At 41.9% G+C, this 26,321-nt stretch overlaps 1 protein-coding gene across 1 annotated transcript in view; it reads right to left on the minus strand.

The window, feature by feature from the left end:
• FBN1 (fibrillin 1) overlaps nucleotides 1-26,321 on the minus strand; it is a 722,489-nt gene that overhangs the window by 362,589 nt on the left and 333,579 nt on the right. The window contains exon 6 of the mRNA XM_085644212.1: nucleotides 13,256-13,453. Coding sequence (XP_085500338.1) covers nucleotides 13,256-13,453 — 198 coding nt within the window. The remainder of the gene's footprint in view (nucleotides 1-13,255; nucleotides 13,454-26,321) is intronic.

Consider the following 26,321-nt stretch of genomic DNA (forward strand, 5'->3'; position numbering starts at 1 on the left):
ATAGAGAGGGAGCTTGTGCTGTCCCTAGACTTGTAGGCTGAGGACCCTGAGGTTTTCATTCAGATGTCTAGAAACCTGACTTAGTACTCCTGCAATTATAATATCTACTGTAATAAGGTAACTCCCTGTGGGCCCTTAGGGTAGAAACCCCATGGTTGATCAGAAGTATGCAGATATTGAAACAAGTTTGTAAAGACAGAATCGGTACAGGGGCTTGGCCTTTGACAAGGAAAGCTAGTAATTAAAATATCCATTGTTCCTTGCAGGTGAATGGTCAGATCGTACCTATGCAGGTGAGTGTCAGAGACTATCTCTATTTATTTTAATCTTGACAATTAGCAAATTGGAATAGGGATAATGGATGCTGTCTTTCCTTGTGTACATTCAGCCACCTGAAGCATAAATCCAACAAGCAAATGCAGCAAAAGACAAGTGTAAACAGCATATATTCCCTGCAACTACTAGGGCTACTGTGAAGTCAGAACAGCTTCCAGCTCAACCAGGGGAGAACGCTGATGGAACACAAGAGGTAATAGTGTCCACTCTGAAAGACTTTTTTATGTGAATGATAGTAAGGAAGGAATGCCAAGACAGATCAGAGAACATTCAGGTACAATTGTGTGCCTAACTCTCATGGAATTATACACGCTAGCCCAAGCACTGACAGATAGGGAAGCTGCTGAGCATTTCAGAATATTTTGGCATGGGGAACTCTTGTACAGTGATTTTTCTACATCTGAATCAGCCAGTTACAGGTGGTCCTGCTGAAACGGATATTCTACGGATTTGTGGGACCCTTGGCAAGATATATTTTGGGGTCCCCTGTTTGAAGCAATTTTGAATTCACTGATCTATTCAGCTGAGTCAAGCCAATATTTTATTATATATTAAACTTTCAGAAACAAGGGAACAGAATACCACATCAAAGCTCAAGCTGTCAAATGTCCACCAGCCCATTAGAAGTTCTTTTCCAGTTTTTATATAGATTTTGTTACCTGAAACAAACACATTTCACGCACAATTCAGTGTCTAATGAGCTTGTTACTACCAATGTAGGAAACGCATGCCAAGGGTGACTTCTTAGATATTTAGTGGCCAGTGTATAATATTAAAATTAGACATATGGAGATAGTGCTTGAAATTGTCTCGTTAGTTACTGAATATTACTAATCACATATATATCCCCCCTTCTCTACTGGTATTCTTTATGCAACTGTGAAAAACAAAGCTGCAGGGATTTGTACCTCTTCATTTTTTGCTGTTTGCACAATTCTGGGGGGGGGTGGAGATAGACATTATGTAGAAAGATAAGTGAGGTACAGAGAGAAGTAAAGTAAATAGAGAAGGGTGACCTAGCCAAAAGGAAATATAAGTAAAGGTAGGAAGAGGGAGTTGTAGATAGAGATGATAGGAAGTGAAGTGAGTAAGGCTTTACAGTGTCTGCAGAAGAAGAGAGATATGGAGATAGATACACATAGGGGCGAGGTAGGGAGAGAGAGGGAGAGAGAGAGATAGGTAATGTAGAAAAAGTGGTGAATTTAGAGTTAAAAGCAGTAAGCAGTAGATGTAGACAGACAAGAAAAACAACGAGATTCAAGGTAGAAAACGACCAAAGTGAGAAGAGGTATATAAAAATAGGTGTAAAGATAGTAGTGGGGAAGAGAGAAAGGTAGAGAGGGGGTGGGTTGAAGGAAGAGAAATGTGCTGTACAGAGAAAAAAGAAGTTAAGAGATATATGTGGAACAGAGAGAAAGAGAAGTGAAGTTTTTTTTGTATTTTACTCTGTTTTAGCTATGTGTGCACTGATTAGTGGGGGGGGGGGTCTGTGGACCTGGACATTCCAATCTGGAGTAGGAAATCCCCAGAGTTCTATGGAATGTCTGTTGGTTTGTTGTGTGTGTAACTCTGCCTGGAGCGGTCAAGTGTGATCATCTTTGCTCATTTCTCATAAATCTACTCTTCACAAACGACGGTGTTTGCCACTTATTACACCTGGCGATGAGTGGACTTCTGATACCCTTGACGGACAGAACCCACAGTCTTGTTACGAGGAGCGGATAACAGGAGCTGCTCATTCTACCAGCGGTCAGTTTTGAAAAAGAGAAAGGTTACCGGCATTGCTCTAGTGCTCGTGTGCTCCAGCACTGCACCATATCGGGTGTTGGTGTCAGTGTGGGTACCCCTGTGGTTCGGGGAATGCCAAGATGACCTGCCCGGCATTGGAGGAGATCACACTGATGCGTGCGGATGTAAATCTATTTCCCATAGAAAGAAGGTGTAAGCTAGAGCCCATTTTTTGGAGGAAGTTGACATTGGCTGTAGGTAAGGGCCTCTACGCATGCAGTGAGGATGCTTGAAGTCAGAAAAACAAGCCACATGTGCCATAGAAACTAGCATTAACTACGGCAGCCATCTTACTCAATTGGGAAAGAACACTGGAACATTGGATCGTCAGGAAAATTGCCCTCCTCCATTAAAAAAGAATTGAGAAAAAAACAGCGGCCATTTTGTGCAATTGGGTCAGTGTTGTTCTAGTTGCATTGTTATACAGCCTTCGCGTGCAGTATGCTCCAGGCATAAAAATCACTACCTGGCCACATACCATTTCTACTCTTGGAAACATTTACAAAAGTACGATATCAAAGTGGTTTTCTTGAAAAAATAAGAGGTAAAGAATTAAAAAAAAAAGGATTTTTTTAAAAAAAACTTGTTTCTTGCACGTTAAAGAAAATAGTTTCTTGTACATTCAGTATGGTTACAAATTGGTTGCGCTGATCATCACACCTTATTTTTCAGATTTTTGAGAGTTATTATGCAGTCAGTAAATCTCCCACCACCTTTTTTAGAGACACCCGGGGATCCACCAATACAGGGGAGGCAGTGGTATGATGCTTATGAGCGATTGGTGCTTCTAGGTTCAGATCAGAGAAGCGAAGATATCTATTATTGCACTTGTTAGGTTTTAAGGGCAGATACACGTTTAAACATTTTTCTGACATTCATGTTGATTGGGTGGATGATCCAGATTTCTATGAGGAAGCTATAAAAAATGTGCACAAAAGTTTGATGTTGCTCCCAGTCTGGTTGTGTCAAGGCACAAGTTCTTCAAGAGACAGCAGAAGATGTTGATACGTATATCTCTGTTCTGCGCAAGTTGGCAGCGGAAGGCCAGGTTGAAAATTTTGCAGAGCAACTTATCAGAGATCAGTTTATTTGTCACTGCACTGATAAGTCCATTATACAAAGGTTACTATCATTGGAGAGTGCTTCTTTGTCTGATACGATCAGGATTGCAAATAGCATTGACACTTCCATCAAGTCAGCTAAGGAGCTGGAGGACAAAACTGTTGGCCCGGTTAGTGCAGTCCTTTCAAAGGACGACAAGAGAAAAATGTACAAAACTGCGGCTCAATCGGCATCGTCTCTTTCAAATTCTGTGCAGTAGAATTCATTTTTTAAACAAAGTAACATGAGTTTCAGGTGTGGGAATCTGGCAAATCACAAAGGGGGTAGAGTTTGCCCAGCTAAAAATGTACCAAGTAGTCCATGTGGAAAAATTGGGCATTTTGCTTAAGTGTGTCAAAGTGTGAGACATAAGGGAAGTAGGATTTCAGCTGTGTGTGATGGTTATGAAGTTGAAGTGGACAATCTAATGGGTGAAGACCAAGATATGGTCTTAGTTGTAAGCCATGAGAAATATGGAAAGTGTTGACCAGGAACAGTGCGACGACCCCTATGTGTATGTTCAGGTGGGAGAAAAACAGGTTTATCTTCTGGTAGACTCTGTAGCCGGAATCACGATGATCACCCAAGAGCGATTCCAACAGAATTGGCCGGGACGGTCATTGTCTCCACCTGATAGATCTCCATTTTCATATAAAAGCAGAAAAATTGATCTCCGGGGTTTCTTTGAGGAAACCATAATGTTTAAAGGGAGAAATGTTTGTGGCAAAATTAATGTGGCTGTGAAGGGACTGAACATTTTAGGATGGTTACACAATGGATTGTTTGGTATGATTCTCCGTCCATTAACTAAGGAACAGGTTACGGTGATTAGAGATTCTTGTGACATTGAGTTACTGTTGAATGAATCCCCGAGAGTATTTTCCGGTGAGATAGGAAAAACTGTAGGATTGAAGCACAAAATTAAGACGAAGGCAAATGCTATACCAGTAAAGTATAAGTTGAGGGGCATCCCTTTCACTGTATGTGATAAGTTAGAAAATAAATTGGAGGTTTTGCATGTGAAAGCAGGGCTGGCTTTAGCACTGGTGGCGCCCAGTGCGACAATGTTTTTTGGCGCCCCCAATGACCACCTCAGTCACGGATACCCTCACTACCACCCTTTAACAGTCTCCATAACCTCTCTCTCAGCTGCATTTTATTAATTTTATAGCGTCACTCATAAAAGTGAAGGGTGTCAAAGCATTTTAGATAACACACGCATTCACAGAGACAATCAATCGTAGGTCTGTAAATCAGTGTATAGTAAATGTTGCAGAGTACTTGGTCTGGAAAAGCACAAACTCTGAATTTAAGATGTAACACAATGGATTGGGGCTCTCTTTAATAGCAAGAACTGTTTGTACCCAAAATGAATCCTTTTTGCAACATTACAATAATGAAAGTCTGGGGAAAAAATCCATAGCTCTAATTTATACCTTGAAGTCTGCACGCAGTTCTTTGATGACAGTTAATAGCTAACTGTAAACTGAAACTAACAAAAGGAAGTCTCTGACAAAAGCAGTAACCCACTGACCTGTTTACATTATATTCACTTTGTTATCTGCATGGTACATGTTATTTGCAGTAGGCATATTAACCCTCAGTGCTACCTTCAAAACTTCCACGAGTCAAAACTTCTACTAAGACAAAAAACTCTGATCTTGCCTGGAAGAACATTAATCACTGGAGTTTTCTTGACATTTTAATTGTTGACTGAAAATTGCTCGAGGCCAGGAAGGCAGCAGCAGGTGCTTTTCAGCAAACAGGCACCCCCATGTGAAGTCGGCACCCGGTGCGGTGGCACCGGTCACACCGCCCTAAAGCCGGCCCTGTGTGAAAGGAATAATTGAACCTGTTGAAAACTCATTGTGGCTTTCGCCTCTTGTTGGTGCCAAAAAGAAGAATGGTGAGTTGAGAGTCTGTGTGGATCTTTGGGCTCTCAATAAAGAGATCTGGGCAGACTCACACCCACTTCCCAACATTAGTGAGATGTTGTTAAAAATTGCTGGGTCAAGGCTCTTCACTAAACTCGATTTAGTGGCTGCTTACCATCAGGTTGAATCACGGCATTTGACAGCGCTTGTTTCCTCTTTAAGTATGTTTCAGTCCTGCCGTTTGGTCTGGCGTCAGCAAAGTCAGTGTTCCAGAGGCTGATGACTGAATTACTAAAGGGGATTAATAATTTCTCTGCTTTTCAGGATGATCTATTGATTCGTGTGAGATGTCAAAGTGAACATGACCACATTTTGAGTCTTCATGGCATGTGATAAAGCTGTTGTTCTTAAGAGGGAAAAGTGTTAATTTTTAAAACCTTTGGTGGAAAAGTTAGGACGCATAGTTTCTGAGGAGAGTGTTCATCTCAAACCAGGATTAGCTGATGCTCTTCTGGAAGCATCTCCCTCAGTAGATAAATTAGGGGTGAAATCTTTTTTGGGTCTTTGTGAGTTTTACTCATGTTTTATACCGGATTTTGCCTCTAGGGTTAGGTCAATTTCTAAAGTATTGAAAGAAAGGATGGAATTTTAATAGAATGCTGAGTGTGCTGCTGCATTTGCAGACATCAAACAACAGTTAATCACTGTGAGTGCACTCAAGGCATATGACCATAACATGAAATGTTGGTTGGCGGTGGATGCAAGCAAGTTTGGGGTTGGTGCTGTTTTAACCCAGAACTCTGGTGATATAGAGAATACAATTGGGTTTGCATCTAAGGTTCTCAGGGAAGCAGAAATTCATTATTCTGTGATAGAGAAGGAGCTCTTGGCCTGCCGGTTTTCCATAGAGAAATGTAAGTGCTATCTCTGGGGGAGACATTTTGTTTTACAAACATATCACAAACCGTTGATTGAAATTTTATATGGCACCAATTTCAAAAGCAGCACTGATTTGCATCTAGGTTGCCTCAGTTCGATTTTGAAGTAGTTCACATTTCTGGAGGGAAAAATGTGAGGGACGATTATTTGTCGAGAAATCATATTGTTGGAAAAGAGGATGCAACCAGCGAGACTGAAGATGAGTGTTGTGTGCTTGCAGCTATGGAAGCAGAAAATGTCAGTCAGTTCACGTAGGATGTGTGGAAAAGGAGCACAGCAAATGATTGGGTTTTTAAAGAGGTAATGGAATTTGTTAGAGTAGGGGGGCCTAGAGAGAAGTCATTTGAATTTACAACCTTTTTCAAAAGTGTCTGATGAGTTGACTATTGGTGACGGGTTGCTCAGGGGGGATGACAAATTGGTACTTCATTTGGATTGAGGTGTTTGATCCAGGAAAAAGCTCATGAAGGACATATTGATGGCCACAGATGGATGGTGAGGCTGATCATTTAGTCAAGGGGTATCTTGTGTGTTCTACATGTGACAAATAACTTAAAACGATCACACCACCGTTGAGGCCTATTGAATGGGGCCTTGGAAGAAACTGTGTTTTGATTTAGTGTGGCCGTTCAATGTCTTATCACATCATTTCTGTTTTGCCTTGATTCTCATGGATTATTATTCGAAATGGCCCTATGTCAAGTTCATTAGTGAAACGAACTCTAAAGCAGTGATTCTTTTTCTTAAAGAGTGAGGGTTTTCCTGAAGAGATCATCTAGGAAAATGGGGTACAGTTTGTGTCGGGTGATGTGGAGAAATGTTTGTCTGAGGGCTCGATTAAGCATCTTAAGAGTTCACTTTACCAACCTCAAACTAATGGTTTAGTAGAAGGCCTTAACAGGGTTCTTGGTGAGTGTGTAAGGTGGGCATTGGCTATTAAGTGTATATGGTGCTGTAAAGTCTATGTAGTGATCTTATAGAACCACACCCGATTCTACCACAGGAGTTTCCGAGTTTGAGCCTCTTAAAAGTAGGATGCCTACAGCACAGTTTAGCCCAGCATGGATTAATACGTTTTTAAAGGGAGTTGACATATGAATGTCGTGATGACATGATTAAATGCAATGTTGAAAGTGCTCAATCCAAGTAAAAGAATGATGCAAGAAAACATGTTCAGGTGTGCCCATTTAAGGTGGGTGATTGGGTCTGTATTAAAACATCTGGATTTGTGAAAATAAATGTGACCTGAAGTTTTCGGAATCTGTGGTTATAGATAAAGTATGTGATAATGCTGCAAGAGTGCTAGGACTCAATTGGGGGAACACAGCTAAGTTGGACTAAGTTCCAGAACAAGCACATTTAAGGTCTCCAAAGGATAAGCTGGGAAAAGATCATGGGTTTACTAGTAAATTGAGCAAATGAGAAGTGCAGGAGCTCCAAACTGAGGCTCTGCGTGGATTAGACGAAAATGCAAGTAATGCATTAGCTCCTGACGAACCTGTACGGAGGAGTGTTAGGGTTTGTAAGGTACCATTGAGATTCTGTTAGTACAGATGGGTGTCTAGATCCTTGTATTAATAATTCATTATTGATAAGAGTGTAAAATGTTGATATTTGTATTGTTTTTTGTGTTTATATATATATATTTTTTTTGTACTCCTTTCTGTATTTGTGTTTTCTTATCCTTGACAGCAATTACATTTTTAGTATTTTAGTTAGTTTTGTTAGAGTGCTTTAAAAAAAAAGTACAAGGGTAAACTCAATGTAGTATTTTCCTCTGTTTTAGCTATGTGTGCACTGATTGTGGGGTTCTGTGGACGTGTGCATTCCGTTCTTGAGTGGGGGACCCATAGAGTTCTGTGGACTATCCGTTGGTTTGTTGTGTGTGTAACTGCATGGACCAGTCAAGGGTGATTGTTTGCGCTCATTTCTAATAAATCTACTCTTCACCAATGAAGGTGTCTGCCACTTATTGCAGGTTTATGCAGAGCTGAAGAGTTGTGAGGTGAAAAAAGAGGAAGCGGTGATGAGGCAGAGCGATCTATAAAGAAAACAACTGAGAGAGATAATTGAGTTGGAGGGTATGAGATGACACGGAGAAGGAGATCCAGAGAGAGAGAGCTAGAGATGTCTTTGTGTGAGTGTGAAAGAGAGGAGTTGATGACAGAGGAAAGGGGTAGAGGTTGTGGAAGAGAAGTCTCCAGGAGTGAGCTATTTAGAAAGGTGAAGGAGAGGGAAGAGAGGCAGAACGAGAGAAAGAGGGGGTGGAGATATGAGGTAGTGAACTAATGATGAGGTAAATTGAGAAGTTAGCTATTGAGAGGGAGAGCAGTGGATATGCAGAGGTAATGTAGCGAGAGGGGTGTGAGGTAGAGAGAGACAAGAGCTACAGTAACGCTCCCTCGAAGCAAAGTGGCACAAAGTGCTATTTACAATCAGTAAAGGACACTTTTTCAGAGAAAAAATAACCTTTTTGCTGAAATGTAAATACTCTTCCAAGATGTTGCGTTGCTTTGTCACTGTGCCCCACTCAAACTCTTTGTAAATGTGGTCTTACGTTTCTGTTAAGCGTGCTCGGCGGTCAACTTAGAAAAAGGAACTGTTTTTTATAAGCAACTTTATTATGACACAAATTTCCACTGTCCATCTGACTTTAACTGGGGGCAACTTGGAGGATAGGAGCCCTGGGCTAGATCCCACTTATCCCATGCCTCAAAACATATGTGCTGACATTTGCACATAAGGTTCCTCTTACAGCACACTTTTATTGAGCTGGTAGGGGAATACCTGTGGAGAAACTCTGCCAAAGCTGCAGGACTATTTCATATGTCTAGAAATTTCAAAAGTCAAACCACAGCTTTCTTGGCTGGGGTTCTTTTTAAGGTTTAGAGACATTTTTCGTCCTGGAACTTCTAACACTCTGTGGCATAGAGAGTATTTATTTATATGGACTCTCGCTGACACCTGATAAAAAAGTGAAGGTCTTGGGGTGCATCTGAGGTTAGTTGGGGATCAGCCACAAGAAGCATTACATAGCTGGTGCTAAATTGCACCAAGTTCCAATTCACACAATATCACATGTTATGACAGGGTATTTTTTGTCTCATTTTTATGACGTGACCATTGTTGTTTGCTGAAGCAACCAAAATCAGAAGACCCTTTTAAAAAAAATGTTTTGCTTTGACAAAACAGCAAATGTACAATAAAATCCCAATCACTGGGTATTAATCCAGCCATGGTTTTAATTTTTATCATCTGTGATGTACATTTCTCATCCATAACTTACATCGATCATCTATTCATATAAGTACTTGAATGAAAGATCTAGAAGTTACCCATTACCATATAGTTCCCTCTGATGGTGTTTCACATTCCACTCTGCACTTTACCCTGCACCACTTCCAGGTAAATCAAGAAAGTGTGGCAGGGTTTGGCTGTTGATATAACAAGCATTGGCAAAGTCAATAGGTCTTGCCCATGCAAGAGCTATTGGCTTAACCAATATGTTGTAGCAATGTTGTACACCAGCATGGCTGCTGTTCAGCATGGCTAAACGCTAGTGGGGTAATGGAGAGTGGCGTAAAATGGAGTGTTGTAAAGTGGAAAAGAGTGGAGTGTTATGGAGTGGCGTGGAGTGGAGTGGTGTGGAGTGGTGCAGAGTGTTGTGGAGGGAGTAGAGTATCACAGAGTGGGCGGTCGTAGAGGGGAGTAGAGTTGAGTAGAGAATCAGAGTACAGTAGAGTGTCATAGAATGGACAGACATACAGTTTTGTCGAGTGGTGTAGAGGGTGTTGCGTAGAGTGGAGAAGAGTGTTCTAGAGTTTGTTGCATAGAGTGGAGAATAGTGTTATAGAGTAGAGTAGCATTGATACGGAGTAGATTGTGGTAGAGTGGAGTGGCATAGAGTAAAGGAGAGTGGAATTGCATAGAGTGCTGTAGAGTCAAGTGACGTAGAATAGAATGGAGCAGCAAAGAGTGTAAAGGAGTGGAGTGGCATAGAGGAGAGTGGAGTGGCATAGAGTGGAGTGGTGTAGGGTGGAGCAGTGTGTTGTACAGAGTGGAGTAAAGTTGCATGGAGTGGCATAGATGGAATTGCGTACAACATCGTAGAGTGGGGTAGTGTTGTAGAGTTGCTTAGAGTGTTGTAGAGTGGAGTGGTATACAGTGGAGTATCGTAGAGTGGAGTGTCATAGAGTGGAGTGTCGTTGGCTGGAGTAGAGTGGCCTAAAGTATAGTGGAGCAGAGTAGATTGGCATAGAGTGCATTGTTTTTGAGTAAAGTGGTGTAGAGTGCAGTGACGCAGAGTATCGTGGCATAGGGTACAGTAGTGCAGAGTCAAATGCAGTGGCATAGACTGCAGTGTTGCAGAGTGGATTGCTTCAGAGTACAGTGAAGAGGCGCAAAGTGGAGTGATGCAGGGTAGAGGAGAGAGGTGTAGTGTAGAGTGGTGTAGAGTGCACTGGCGCAGAATAGATTAGAGTGGCCTGGAGAGATGCAGAGCGCAGTGGCAAAGAGTGTAGTGGCATAGAGCCCAATGGTGTAGTGTGGCATAACGCGCAGTGGTATAGAGTGTGGTGGTGTACAGTAGAGTGGTGGTGAGTTCAGTGGTGAAGATTGCAGTTGCGCAGACTAAAGTGGTGCAGAGAGCAGTGGTGTAGAGACAGTAGTGCACAGTAGAATACAGTAGCATAGAGGGTATTGACGTGGAGGACAATGGTATAGAGTTTCATAGAGTGCCGTGGTGTAGATTGCAGTGTTGCAGAGTAGTTGGCATACAGTGCAGTGGCTTATAGTGCAGTGGTTTTGAGTAAAGTGGTATTTTGTGCATTGGGGTAGAGTGCAGTGGTTTAGATAAGAGTGGCGTAGAGTGCAGTGGTCTAGAGTAGAGCGGGGCAGAGTAGCACAGCATAGAGTGCAATGGCACAGAGTGGAGTGGTGCAGAGTGGAGTGAAGCAGATTAGACTGAAGTGGCGCAGAGTGGAGTAGAGTGCAGATGAATGCAGTGGCGTAGAGTTGATTGTTTTAGAGTTGAGTGACCTGGTGCACAGTAGAGTACAGTGGCGTACAGTGGTGTAGAGTGCAGAGTAGATTAGAGTAGCATAGAATGGACTGCTGTAGAGTGGACTGGAATAGAGTGCACTGGCATAAAGTGTAATGGTACAGAGTAGAGTGCATTGGAGTAGTGTGCATTGGCAGAGTGCAGTGTTGCAGAGTAGTGTGGAGTGGCACAGAGTGGAGTGGTGTAGAGTGCAGCGGCAAAGAGTGCAGTAGAGAGACATAGAGTGAAGTGGCATGGAGTGGTACAGAGTAGAGTGCAGTGACACAATGTGGAGTGGCATGGAGTGGTGCAGAGTAGAGTGCAGTGGCAAAGAGTGGAGTATTCATGGTGTGGTAACACATCTTCAATTGAAATGACCATTACATTTGCACAGACATACAGTTTTACTGATACATATATACTGCACACATACGAAGATGTGTGGAAATAGCATCACCTGGTGTATTGATTTGTTTTGATCATATTAAAATATTTGTTTCTCCCACACTTCAGAAACGCTAAAAAAGGTGCTTCATGTATGATGTCTCAATTCTAATATATTCTGAAATATCTGAACAGGTCATTTACAGACATTTAAATATTGCGGTGACCTAGAAAAAAAATAACACTGTACAGCATTCCTCAAGCAGACCCTCCAGTAGGTAGCATGATTGTCATTTTTAATCCTGTCATTTTGAAGTCAGAGAAAGAAAAGTAAACACTAAGCTCCATGGAAGACAGAGCCCGACAACTGACCTCTGTCTTTGATTGCACGATAAATGTAACAAGATAAGAAAAAGATTCAAAAAGCCTGTCTACAGAATTTCAGTACTGGTGTATGAATACAGTAAATAGGATTTGAGCAACGGAAGGGAAGAAAGCAAGATAGACAGCCTAAAACAATTAGAGCAAGTAAATAGAAGGCAATCAAATTTAATTTGCAAAGCCAATGGTAAACAATGGGTGAAATGCGTTCCCGTTCAAACTGTCCGAATGACCCCAAGATGTCGTTAGCCAATGAGACACCTGCGCTGTCTGGTAGGCTTTGACCTAAAAATGGCTGCCGGTATATAGCATAGGTCACGTCAGGCACGGCTGCGAACTGTTTTCAAAATTGCCTTTGCATCTGTTTCCACAGCAGAGACAGAAAAGCAGCCACTTTTCTGACACTGTGGAAAAAACGCCTGCTCCCTTCGGCATGTTATCCAATAGTTAATCCTGTCCAGACGCAAGGTGATGGAGATGCATTTCGTGCCCCACCCTCTTAAAACAAAAGCTGGAGAAACTGAACGCCATCACAACAAACTAGGGCTCAGACCTCAGGTTTCTCTGGTGAGCAGACAGCTATCGAACCAGGGATCCTCCCCAAGAGAAACGTTTCTAAGGAAAAATGGGCCAAGAAAACAAAAAATAGAAAATCACTAGGCACCCGGCTGCAGAATCTCTTACTTCATTTTGCCTTCCTTTCTTTTCTGCTAAAAACGCTCATAATTATAAAGCTAGGAATCTAGGTTGAACAAGAGTTAAGTACATGACTCCACCTTTTTTCTAATGCTTCCTTCCAAAAACCAGACATCCAGACAATAAAAGAATTTATACAGCTGGACATATTGGAACCAAAGCCAAAAGCCGTGTAAGGGTTTTCTATCGTGAGGCATGTTCTGAAACAAGCAAGCAACATCTGCGTGGGTTCGGCGAGAGCAGATCTCACAGCAGATTTATAGCCAGAAGAAATGCAGACCCTGGCCATTTACCAGCTTCAGGAGAAACACTGTACAAGCTGGACGCTCACGGCTTCAATTTAAGAATGGAAAATGAGAGACTGTAATAGTCATCAAAACTACTTTCACAAATGATGTGCCTTTTTAAAGTGTCTGACATAAAATCCATTCCCACAGAACCAGTTCCTAAGCAGCACTAGGTGATCCAATGAGGGAGTTGTTGGCAGTCAGAAACTCATTACAGTTCTGGCTGCTCCTCCAGACCCGAGTTACGATAGACTTCCATGAGCAGCATCGGTGAGTCACGAAGGAATGACTCTGACGCGACTTTTCCATTCGCCTCACTTGCATTGTAGAAGGAATGAGGACAGTCTATCAAGGCCAAAGTAACTCCTTCAGGGTCAACCCATTCACAGCCTCAACCGCCCACCCCTGGGGAATGGGTGGGCCATGCTTACCTTGACAGGCTCCGGTGCGGATATTTGGAATGAAGCCACGGCGGCACGGGTGGGGCTGGGCGGGACACATTTCGCAGGGGTGGCCCCATGCTCTTCCAACGGTGGCACAACAAAGGGTTTTTGTGCAAACAATTCCAGTGAGTTGACCTTGGCACATTTGATTGCTTACCACAGTGAAACAGGGTCCAGTTCTGTAATCTGAATGGAGACAAAAAGAAGGAGGTTCTTGTTAGGTTTAAGTAACACATCAATAGATACCATTTTACCTCTGCTGAAGCTTTCTTATTTTTCACAAGAATATGACACATTGGGCACCATCTCAGAGGGGCAAGTAGCATTACAGTCATATTAGGATACATAAATGGGCCCCACATGACTTGAAGCTCCCTGAGTATGTTAGACTGTGTAGGATGTGGTTATGACAGTAGACATGTATACCTCCAACAACCTTGCTCTTCATCAGGATGGGTCTTGCCCAGTACAGGTATGCCACACAGACTGCCAAAGTCAGTCCTGTGATCCACAAATGAATTAAAGAACCAGAAATGTCACTTTGTTGGGTTTGCAAGAACACCAGAAAAAAGACAACCAGTGTCATAGCCTTTTCACGGTGGTCTATCACATGACCACATGCTTGGCATCAAAAAGGGCGAGGCAGTGACATATTTGATGTTACCCCTGAGGACCTAAAGGCCTCCACTGGATGTTAGTGCACATTCACCATGCTCTCCAGTTTTGGATAAAGAGCAACCAGTAGGAAGAACCTGTGGCTTTAGCACAGCGTTTGACTGATGCAGAGTTAACACACCTAAAAGAGCGGCTTCCATTACAGTAGTAGCAGAACATCAAGCCATCATTCTCCCATGTTTGACCCCAGCAATGTGGCAGACAAAGGTGGAATGGGCCATTGTCCCTCTATCATGTGCAATTCTGGTCATATCATTGTGGCTGCAATGAGTTCAACATTAAATACCAGTTTCCCATTACAACTCAAAATACAGATACAATGTTCATCGTAGGTAGAACATAACATCGTATACTGAAGATGAATGTGTAACAAGTGGTGCATATCAGCAACCTATGAGTGGCCAACATGGAAGTATCCAGTGCTCTACCACTATGTAGGTGACTTTGACCCTACTGGGTGGTCTGGCAGGGGGCAGAGACAATGGCCTCCACCACCCAAGCATAGATTGACCAACCTATTGAGAGATATCTGCCTGTCTGACAGCCCCACCAGCAGCGGTACCCCTCATATCATTGCAGGCTTTCAGATGGGATGACATGTTTATAGCATCCGCTCTACAAAATGTCTTATTTAGAGAAAACAAACTCCTATAATGAGAGTATGTTTTCTCTAAACAAAAAAGACCCTGTTAGGTGAAGAGAAAAAGAAGTGGTCTGACGGCTCTTTGGCAGATGGATCACCAGGTCAGAGGTTTACATTGGTGGAGCCAGCAGAGACACAGTCTCTTTGCCCACAATGCTTCACTTACTCTAAACAGAACAATAAAACTGCATGTTTAGCGGTGCAGCAGCACTGCTGATATACGGCAGTGCACCTGCACCGCCAAGCTCCAAATGAGGGCATACTGTTGAAAAGGGAGATGCAGGCAATATATAGTTTTTGTGTAAATAGTGTTAATCCTGGTACAATTACAGCATAATTACAAACCTCGAAGCAATTAGTGAACAACAAAATGTACTGGACATCCCAAAAGTAAAAACAAAATAAACATCTCAGTGGTAGAGCAAGCATGTGTAGAAAAAGGTGCCAACAGTAGAGAGCAGAACCAAAGTTGGTGACTATACTTGAAATATTGTAATTAACCAAGGTCTCATGGGGAGTGTTATACAGTTAGCATGTACTTTATCCGTATTAGAGACGATGTGGACAGCTGGTGAATAAGCATTGTCATACCATTGCAACAGATTCACTTAAATGTCTGATACCATTAGAGGAACCACACACAATCCCCCTCATCTACAATAATCTTAATTGTGGCGTTCGACCGGCCTAAACACCAGTCTCATTTTGCCATCTGAGCCATGAAAGGTGAGAAATAGAGTAAAGAGCAACACTGACAGGTGTAAACTACTTCAGCCCCATAAAGTAGCATAGTCAACCAACTACCAAAATCCAGCAAATATGCAGAGCAACGTTACTCTGCTGTTAAAGTGATTACAACTACAATGATCCCGAATTTCTGTGGCTAGGCAGCATTGAAAGGAAACTCTACTGCCTGCTCTCACCTGCACTCAAATGTCACCCATCCTGCAGCCTGCTGAGGCGCCAGAATACATGAGACCTTTAAGCAACTGCGCCTGTCACAGGGAGGGCAGCTGCGATTGTTTAATCTTCCAATGTAGAGACTTAAACAGATTCACCACTAACTATGCATGTAGATATTACGAATATTTCCACTCGTTCAGGAACAATGAGGTGTCACCTTGCGCATTATCAAGCTCATAAACACATCTGCTCTTTGAGGCAACATTATGGTATTATTTGCTTTTTATAGATAACCTGTACAGAGTCGGGTTGTTGGGACTCTTATAGTTCAATGAGCCGCTGCATGTCCAAGAGCATAACCCATATCTCTGCGTGCAGACAAGAGATTCAGTTTGACCAGACTCTTCACTTTACCTCCAGGAAATTTCAAATAAGTATTAAATCCCCCTCTGGAATGCTGTATAGGTGACTATCATGTCTTACTCTCTAATAGTCTGGATTGCTGACCACCAAACTTGAAGACCTTGTTTTTCCCCCCTAGCTTTGGCAATTAACCAAAAAGCACAGGATTCTGGGTAAATGGCTAAAGCTCCCCTTGCCTTAATCTGCAAAGATTCGTAATGCATTTGTGTAATAGAAATATGTAAAATCCTACCTTACACACCCAATCTGCAATCTATTGCAATTGTATTGTAGAGGCAATTGCATTCATTCCCATTGAAGTACAGCTTTCCAATGCTACCTGCTAAGCTTCTGTTCTATAGATATCAATACATAATAGACATTTGCCAACTAAATTTGGAGACTACTTTGGCTAGAGGTTCTGTCCCTTTTATTAATATCTTCTAAGTTATTTAGGCTGTCAGTTCTGCTTGGAAAATATCAAATCTATGAGAGGTCTAATCGTCATTGATGGCTTGCATCCTGGACTTCACGCTCACCATTAAAGCTTTGAGGCTCTTATTTCAAGACGAAAGATGCCCTGGATGACCCTTCTTTAGAGATTGAGAAACGTCTAACGTCCAGTCAAAATCTGAATCAGCACCAAGACAGCTTGTTTCTCTTAACGAACAACAAAATGTGTCTATTAAACAATTAGCTCTGAGGCTTTTACCCCAATCCCTGAAGAACCTTTGGAACACAAATGGTACTTATCCAAAGCCCTCAAGCCATAATAAAGTTTCAAAAATACATTCATCACTATAATCCCCTTAGCTAAAAAAGACAGCTATGTACAAAACATGTACCCACAAACTGCACCCTCCTCTCCTATCACACAGGTTCTCCTTTCTGCTCACATCCCTTGAAGCTCACATCCCTGTCAGCAACTGGCACCAATGGTTCCCAAGCAAAAAGCCTCCGTCCTTCCTCAGAGTAAATGGATGTGTGGGTTCATGATGGACTCACGGGTGGTTCTCTTGCTTTTGCTCTTGTGTGGTAACAGCTGATGCAGAATAGCATCTGTGGGTGTTCTGGGAACCTAGATGTTCTAATACATTGATTGCTGTCTCTTAACCCACATGTTGTTCAGATTCTAGGAACTTTTACATAAAATTTGCTCAGAAACTCTTTCTCACTTAGAAGTCTCTCTGTAATCTTCCCACTGGTTTCCAGATTGAACTATGAAAATGCAAATTTCTGTTGTCTGTCTTGTTACTTGACAAACGTTTGTAGAATGTGCTGCAATATTGTTGGGTATATCAACTCTATTAGGGCATATATGGTTGCTGAGAGGTGCCTGTTGAAATAGCCACACCATTCAAATTTCTATGCATTGTTTCCCAGGCCGTGCATCATGCAGGCGCCTCATTCTAGTGCAGTAAAATAATCTGCTACATGAAACCTGTACATGTGCCAGGCGCATTTGGAGTAGTGCCCTCTATCCTGCATTTTTGGATTGCAGATTATATTTTGGTCCGTAGGCAGACCTAATGTATCTAATACATAAAATGAGAGATTTTAGTCTCACAGTGTTCTAAATGAATTAGTTGTAACCTGCATACTTGAGGGGATTATTTATTTTATGTGCTACTGAGCACTCCGATCCTCCCCTCTTTGCATTCTTTTTTTTACTCCTTCACCCCACATTCTCTCTATTTTTACCCACCCTGATCCCCATGGTACAGAAGATGCAAAATGTGCCCAGGCTGTATGCTTCACTTTCCGTACTTTGAACACTTCATTTTGACTCCCCATGTGCCCTCTCTGTTTGATCTTATTACTCCTTCCTTAATGACACTGTGTTTCTTTTTTAATTACTTTTTTTAAAAGAAACTTGCAATTGCAATGTACACCCGGCCCACCTACTCCCTTTTTTATTTTAATCTAGCCATGTAACATGATTGCTGCCAGGTTAGAAAAGTAAATTAAAAATAGCCACTATGGGCCTAATTACAAGTAAAGGGTGCTATTTATTGCACCTGGTAAATAATGATACCCTGTGGTTTGTTATTTATTAGGTGTGATAAATAGCACCTATTACAAGCCATTGGGGAATAACATGTGGATTTTGGTGTTTAACACATCAAAATCTAAATGCTGTGTAAATTTCCTGTGTTAAATTTCTGTAGGATTGACCTGTCGAAATGTAATGAAGCTTGAGGTATTTAACGCATCCGATAATGATCAGATGCGTTAAATACCTTTTGACTCGCATCCACATGTACGCTCATGATGCATCTCATGCATGCATATGCATCACAACGCATGTAAGTGCATTAACGCCGATATTGCAATGGATTTTCTTCAATACTGGATATTCGTGCACATGTATTTGATACATGCATTTTTATGCCAATGACAACAAGCATTAGCAAAGCCTATAGCTTAGCCACCTAAAGATCTATTGGCTTGCCAATGGGTGTTTCTATCTGGCTCATCAATGGATTTAACTTTCACTGTCCCACTAATGCTATAACTCCCTCAGAAGGGAATTAAAAAGCTGTCCCTTTACAATATAAAGGACAGACGTCATGCAAAACACCCTTTCTTTGCTAGGAAGCTCTTTGTGTAGTATGCTTTAGGTAAAGTTGCGCCTTACAAACATTGCATTACGTGACAATGGAATAGCCAGTTATCAACGACAGCTTCAACGTTACGACCGCCCCAACAGCCACGGAGGTCTCCGCCCCCACAGCCACCATCCGCATCGATCCCCTGCTCTCCTAGACCAACATAAGCGTCGACGACACCATCAAAATCATGAACAGCATCCACTCCGGATCTCCGTCAGACCCATGCCCACACTGCATCTTCAACATAGCCAGCACCACCATCGCACCCCATCTCCGGAAAACCATCAACATCTCCTTCGAGACAGCGACCTTTCCGGAGAGCTGGAAGCACGCCGAGATCAACACCTTACTCAAAAAACCCAAGGCTGACCCTAAGGACCTCAAGAACTTCCGATCCATCTCCCTGCTCCCGTTCCTGGCGAAGGTCATCGAAAAGACCGTCAACAGACAACTGACCCACTACCTCTAGGCGTACAACAACCTGGACCTGTTCCAATCTGGGTCCCACATCAACCACAGCACCGAAACTGCCCTCATCGCCGCGACTGGTGACATCAGGGCCCTGCTGGACAACGGACAAACCGCAGCCCTCATCCTCCTGGACATGTCAGCCGTCTTGGACACTGTCTGCCACCGCATCCTACGCACACGTCTCCACGACGCTGGGATCTGGGACAAGGCTCTGGACTGGTCCACCTCCTTCCTCTCCGGCAGAACCCAGAGCGTCCGCCTCCCCCCTTTCCGCTCCAAAGCCACCGAGATCTTCTGCGGCGTACCCCAGGGCTCATCCCTCAGCCCGACATTGTTCAACATCTACATGGCCCCGCTCGCCCACGTTGCCCGACTGCATGACCGACACCCAGCTGATCCTATCCCTCACCAAGGACCCCCTCACCACCAAAACCAACCTCCACGAAGGAATGAAAGCCGTCGCCGAGTGGATGAAGAGCAGCCGTCTGAAGCTATACTCAGACAAGACAGAAGTCCTCATACTCGGCTCCACCCCCTCGGCCTGGGACACCCCCTGGTGGCCGACCGAACTGGGAGCAGCACCAACACCCACCAACCACGCACACAACCTGGGGGTCTTCCTCGACTCTACTCTCTCCATGACAAAACAGATCAACACCGTCTCATCCTCCTGCTACAACATCCTCTGCATGCTCCGCAAGATCTACAGGTGGATCCCCACCGAAACAAGAAGAACGGTCACCCAGGCCCTCATCAGCAACAGGCTGGACTACAGAAACGCCCTCTACTCAGGAGCCTCGGCCAAACTCCTGAAACGACTACAACGCATTCAGAACGCCTCAGCACGCCTGATCCTCGACATCCTTCGCCGCAGCCACATCACACCCCACCTGAGAAACCTGCACCGGCTCCCCATCAACAAGAGGATCACCTTCAATCTCCTCACCCACGCACACAAGGCACTCCACAACACCAGACCAGCATACCTCAACAGACGACTCACCTTCTACACCCCCAAATGCCAGCTCCGCTCCGCCAACCTCGCCCTCACCACCGTCCCCCGCATCCAAAGAGCGACCTCCGGTGGCAGATCGTTGCCAAGACCTGGAACACCCTCCCCATCCTCCTACGGCAGACCCAGAACCTTCTAACCTTCAGAAGACTACTCAAGACCTGGCTATTCAAGAAGTAGCAGCTCCCACACCCCTCCCCCCCCCCCAGCGCCTTGAGACCCCTATGGGTGAGTAGTGCGCTTTACAAAGGTTCTGATTGATTGATTGATTGATTGAATTTAAATAAATGTCTCTTAAATTCAAGAATGATATATAGGCAGTACACTAAGATATACTTTTGCGTTGGAGAGGAGCAATCCTTGTTAATCTGATTCTATAATTTTAGCTTCTATACTCCTGTAAACTAAGCGTGCCACAGAGGCAGACATGCTGTCTAGTCATGCCTTATTTCATACTCATCTTACTTCAAGTAATGCTACTTGACCACTGTGCACTGTGTCTGTGATGCTTTTGCTTTTAATATTATGATAGCTTCACTGCAAAAAACTACTACTCCTATATTATACAATTAACAGTGCTGTGTTTATAAAGAATCTGACATAAACATGATCTCTTTTAAACATCATCAATTTAATCTGTTACAATAACATAAAACACATTCTTGGATGTTCAACACGTAGCAGAAATTCCATTTCATGCTTGAGACTCTGAATGTACACATGCATTGTAGCAAACGTGTGCAGAACTTAAAAGATGTGAGTGAAAAAAGGAAGAACCAAAGATAAAGATGACAGTAGTGAAAACCAACCACTGTGACTAGGAAGGAAACCGTAGGTCTTTCCTTTTTTCACTCACATCTTTTAAGTCCTGCACAAGTTTGCTACAACGCATGTGTACATTCAGAGCACAAGATAATTAATGTTGAATACACTACCCTGCCTAATGAATTCATGTTTCATGAACAAATGTTTATTTCATTTACAGATTCATCCCCTGAAGAATGGGCCAAATGGACCGAAATGCATTGGGCACAAGCATGAACATGTCTCAAGCATGACATTGAATTTCTGCTAAGTGTTGAACATTCAAGAATGTGGTTTCTGTGATTGAAACACAGATTAAATTGATGATGTTTAAAAGAGATCATGTTTATATCAGTTTATTTATAAAAACAGCACTGTTAATTGTATAATATATGAGTAGTAGTGTTTTGCAGTGAAGCTATCATAATATTAGGAGCAAAAGCATCACAGACACACTGCACAGAGGTCAAGTGGCATTACTTGAAGTAAGATGAGAACACTAAGGTATAACATCGACTATAAACCTAAGTCAAATACTAAAGAGGGAGCATAAAACATTAAGGGCCAGATGTATGAAACTATTTTGCGTTCCAAAACGGTGCAAATCACAAAATTTGGCCGGTTGTTAATGCAAAATGGCCTTTGCGTATGAAATGCTTTATTTTCACGATTTAGGTCATCGCAATTTTTTGCGATAACCTAAATTGTTAATACAAATAGGGAATTGCAATTTGCAAATCCCTAATGCACATGGAAGAAGCCTTTCCTAAATGCAAACTGTGCATTTAGGAAACGCTATTAGCTTCAAGTTGATGGTAACCATGATCAAACGCTGAAAAATGCACAAAACTGCATGTTTCAGAGCGCTATGTAGCACACACATGCCCTTAGATCATGGGTATGCTTTACATATGCACACTTTCTTTTTTTTTGCGATGCTTCGGGGGGCCTTATGCCCCCGGGCACCATTGGCTTTTCTTTAGCTAATTTGCCATTACTAATTAGGTAATCGCAAATTAGCTAATGCAAAACCATGTAAACCTATGGGCCTTTTAACCCATAGGAACAAATGGAGTAACATTACCTAATAGCAATTCGCTATTAAACGAATTGCTACTAGGTAATATTAAGGAATTGCAAAGACTTTGGCGATTCCTACATATATAGCATTTTGCGAATACCAAATAGCGATTTGGTAAAAATTCCTATTTGGTAATCGCAAAATGCTTTTTTGATTCATCTGGCCCTAGATGTTAAAAAGGTCTTGGATGTTTTTTAATATGACTAAACATCAAGTAATGGTAAAACATCAAAATGCATTGGTGTTCCCAGCTCTAATTGAACTCTCTGACATTCCGAGACTAGATTGTTCAGTGCGTAATGCCTACTCATGTGAGTAAGTACAACCATTTTCAAAATAAAATATATGTTTAATTATACAAAATGTATGTAGGCATTATGTAAGCACTACTAAAAAATCTAAGTAGGCATGACATATGCATTGCATAAAAATAGCTGAAATCATTGATATTTCATTTATTATCGTCCTTTTTTTCTTCCTCTTAACGCTTCCCATTACATGATCCCTTGCTACATGCATTGTATTATTCACTAATTGATGCGCCTCACCTTAAATTCATCATAAATTTAAGCTATGTAGTTCACTAGAGGATTTTTACACCAACCCATGGAGCCAAAGACTCTCAGCAGCATGGGTATAAACAAACATTCTTTAACATATGTGAAATTATTGTCTACTTATTCTACAGTGATTGATTGACCTACTGACACAGTTTATGCAGTTCCATGTTGAAGTTTCACAGTTTATTTGAAGCAGTGATTCAAAAAGCATGAAAGGAATATGCATTATTTCCAGTCACCAGTGCATGTCTTTCAAATTGTTAGGGGCCTATTCACAGATCTAATCTGAGACAAAATCCTAAATTTACTACTTATGGTATTCACAGAATGCATTTAGGACTGCACTTACGACTACTAACTTTACGTCAGCACTCGAGCCGGAATTTACGCACCTGGAGCGAAATTTCTGCACCCGGAGCAGAAATCCCACAATTGTGCCGGAATCTCTGCTCCCGGGCTGGAATACCCGCATTCTGGCCGGTTGTGCAATTTCCTCATTGCTTATCACCTGTCCAAGTGCCTACCATCCCCACCATTCAACAGACATAGTCAATTAACACCAGATTGTGGGTATTCCGGCTGGAAGCAGAGATTCTCTCCCGAGTGTGGAAATTCCGGCACAATTGCGGGATTTCCGCTCCAGGTGCAGAAATTCTGCTCCGGGTGCGGAAATTCCAGGCCGAGTGAGAACGTAAAGTTAGTAGTCGTGAGTGCAGTCTGTGAATACCATAAGTAGTGAGTTTGTCTCAGATTAGTTCTGTGAATCAGCCCCTTAGTGTTTAAATCTGGACTGAAGACATAGTTTTCTTTATTAGTTATTAAAACAGAATTAAAAATATACTGTTCCATTAACCCGGATGACTGATCAATTAGATCATTGTTACTATGGAAATTGGTGAGTAGTGATTTGTCTCCCTCAAAACAATAATTAGAATAGGCTAACAAAGATTCCTGATTTGAAATTCATGTCCCAAAGTGAAATATTTTCAATAATATAGAAGGTGGCAGTGTATGACAGTTTTACGTGTTTGATGATGAATATGGAATGTGATTCCCAATTTGGAAACCCCGGAACGTTTTACTAACTGCATAATGTATATCCTCACTGCATAATGCATAGTATTCTCTGTGGTTGCAATAGTTCTTTGCACCTGAGCCTGTCCAAGGGCAAAGAAGTCTGTACTGTGTTTTCCTTCCTGAAAATATTCACTTATGCAGGATGCTGTTAATATAATTTTCAAAATGTGACAAATATTCAAAGTTGTTAAAAAAGCTCAGCTGTTACACTGAGATCTGACATTTTTTAATTTAACTACGTTTTTGTAATCTTGTATGAGATGTTTCAGAGGGACACAACCAGTTTTTACCATACCTTGGAGCATAATATAATTCCAATGTTTCCATCAATTTTAGGCTCACAGAGTGTGTTAATCTGATCACACCACTCTTTTTTATTATGCAAATTTTTACCTGTTTTGGCAGTTGCCAAAGCTATGGACCTCCAGGAGGACATTTTTCAACAATGTACAGAAGAAAACAATTACTTGTAATAGTAAACTCTTCAAACCCAAAACAGAATCAGGGTTTAATTAGTTAATGCAATATAGTCAAATTATGCAGGAAACATCTTACACTAATCAAAATGTGGCTCATCTTAGATTCTGGTTTGTTTTAATATTATCAGTACCCAAAGGCAAACATCAAGGATGTTGATCAATTTTCTCACACTATTTTCCTAAATCACAGCTAACCCTTCAAGAAATTTTGGACAAAATCCCTCACATAGAGTGGCTTCTCAGAACATGAATGGTAACATCATCAAAGGTTTTAACCATTCAATTGTAAAATCAGTAAGTCATTTCGTAAACACATCTTTACTGACGCCATACAGTATTCAATTGGTAGCTTTAGTACCAATCTTGGACAACCAAGAAGGGTCATACAGACAATACAAAGTTTACATTCTTCATGGGAGTTGTTAGTTTCTGCTTTCTGCACCACTTAAAAGTAATGTAACCTTATTTTGCAAGCTTTTTCATTCACTAAATTCTGATATTCAAACGAAAAGTACTACAAAACACAGAGTTGAAAAATATATTAAACAAAATCAACCAATTCTATATCACAGAAATCAATGTAAGTAACCATGTTAGATTTTGCATTTTCATTTTTAATAAAAGTAACCCGTCATAAGTCTCTTTAACAACCCAGTATTGAGGTGTAGTATGTAAATCTTATAATACACCAGATTCATTGAGACAAACAGAACCTTGATTAGTAGGAAGCTTAGAATGATTTTAAGGTGCCATACGACTGGTCTCCAACGTATTTGTATCAAGCTTAATGTTATTAAAAATAGAAAGACTTGAATTGTCATAATGTGGGACATTTAGATCACAGTTATTAGCTGTTGTTCTACCTTTTTCAGTTGTAGTTAACAGTTTCATGTGCTAAGTGAGTATAGTGTGATGGTATAACACTAATATGTTGCCACTCATGGTCAGCGTTCGCGTTAAGATAAATGCATGATAAGCTGCCATGTCATACCAGTGTTCTGTAATTATCTATGGAAACCAGGAGTTCCATTATTTTAATTCTCACTGAGAGGCATATGACACATACATAACCATCACACAGTAACCCCACTCCTTTAGGCCCCCTGTTTCTATCCTACAAGACAAATCTGTATTCAAATCTCACGGACCAGGGCTAACATGTTTCTGAAAGGAGACATGGTACTATATTCACTGGTAGGCATCAGATATAAGATTTCAAATATTGTTTGCACTCTAAGCACCAGCCACTGAAATCCCTTGAGAGCATGAGAGAAATCGACTCTTGAGAAGATGGAAACCAGAAGCAAGTGGGTGCAGCTGCCATCGGTCTAAGAGCCTTCCTAAGAACAACACAGGACGTTGGAGTAGTACAATCACAGCCAGCAATCAGCCTCACTGCATTCTCTAGAAACATTTTTTGAGTGACGCTGGTGTAACAACTGAGAAGAACCGTTTAGCTTTTGTTGCCAAACACGTAACGGGCAAGGAGTGCAATGAACAAAAAGGTATTCATAATTTTAAGGTAGTATACTGGGCAACCAACTCCAAATTAAATGTCATTTCTTTTCATAGTTTGGCTTGACACTGCAGCTATTGCCAGACAATTATGGGAGCATCACTATAGAGGGGCTTTGGCTCTGCAAACATGTTGGGAGTTAGTAGTACATGTTTTGATTGGGCAGACGTTGTGTGCTTCCGAAAAAACATTGCCTCACCCCCTTGCAGCTGTGATAGTTTTGTTTATCCAGCTGCCTGAGGTTGAACTTTCAGGGGCACACACATGGTATTGTAATGCTATTTAAATTGTTTTAAGATAATTAGATCATTTATGGTGTTTGTCTTTCTCTGGCAGTTGCACAGATGGTAAGAGAGCAGTCATTAACCTACATGGACTTTTAGGTCTGCCTCTACAACTTAACTGTCGCCTGACCTTTTGACCTACTCCAATATTATTCTAAAGTTCATTGCTTCCACACAAATACATATTCATTACCTATTTTTTACCTGCAACGCTTCACATTACCATTTAACATTCCTTTAATGCGAGACCCATTGACATTGCCAATGCTTGTTTAATATCTGCATATGGCCATGTCTAAACTGGGGTGGTGTAGTGGGCAAAAGAACGATGGATTTAACCCGGATCTCTTGACTGGGGGAGAATGTATGCATTGTCAGCATTCCGTCCATCATTTGTTTGTTGTAACGCTTTTCGCCCTAAGTGGGATGGGTATTCCCAGACGTGGGACCCGTGCTCACTACGCCACTGGAGTCAAGCTATCCTGGCTGATGACGGCTGATAGCCAGAAACCGGTCCTAGGATGCTTGATTCCGG

The sequence above is a fragment of the Triturus cristatus genome, chromosome 3_1 (assembly GCF_964204655.1).
Source record: "Triturus cristatus chromosome 3_1, aTriCri1.1, whole genome shotgun sequence".
NCBI lineage: Eukaryota > Metazoa > Chordata > Amphibia > Caudata > Salamandridae > Triturus > Triturus cristatus.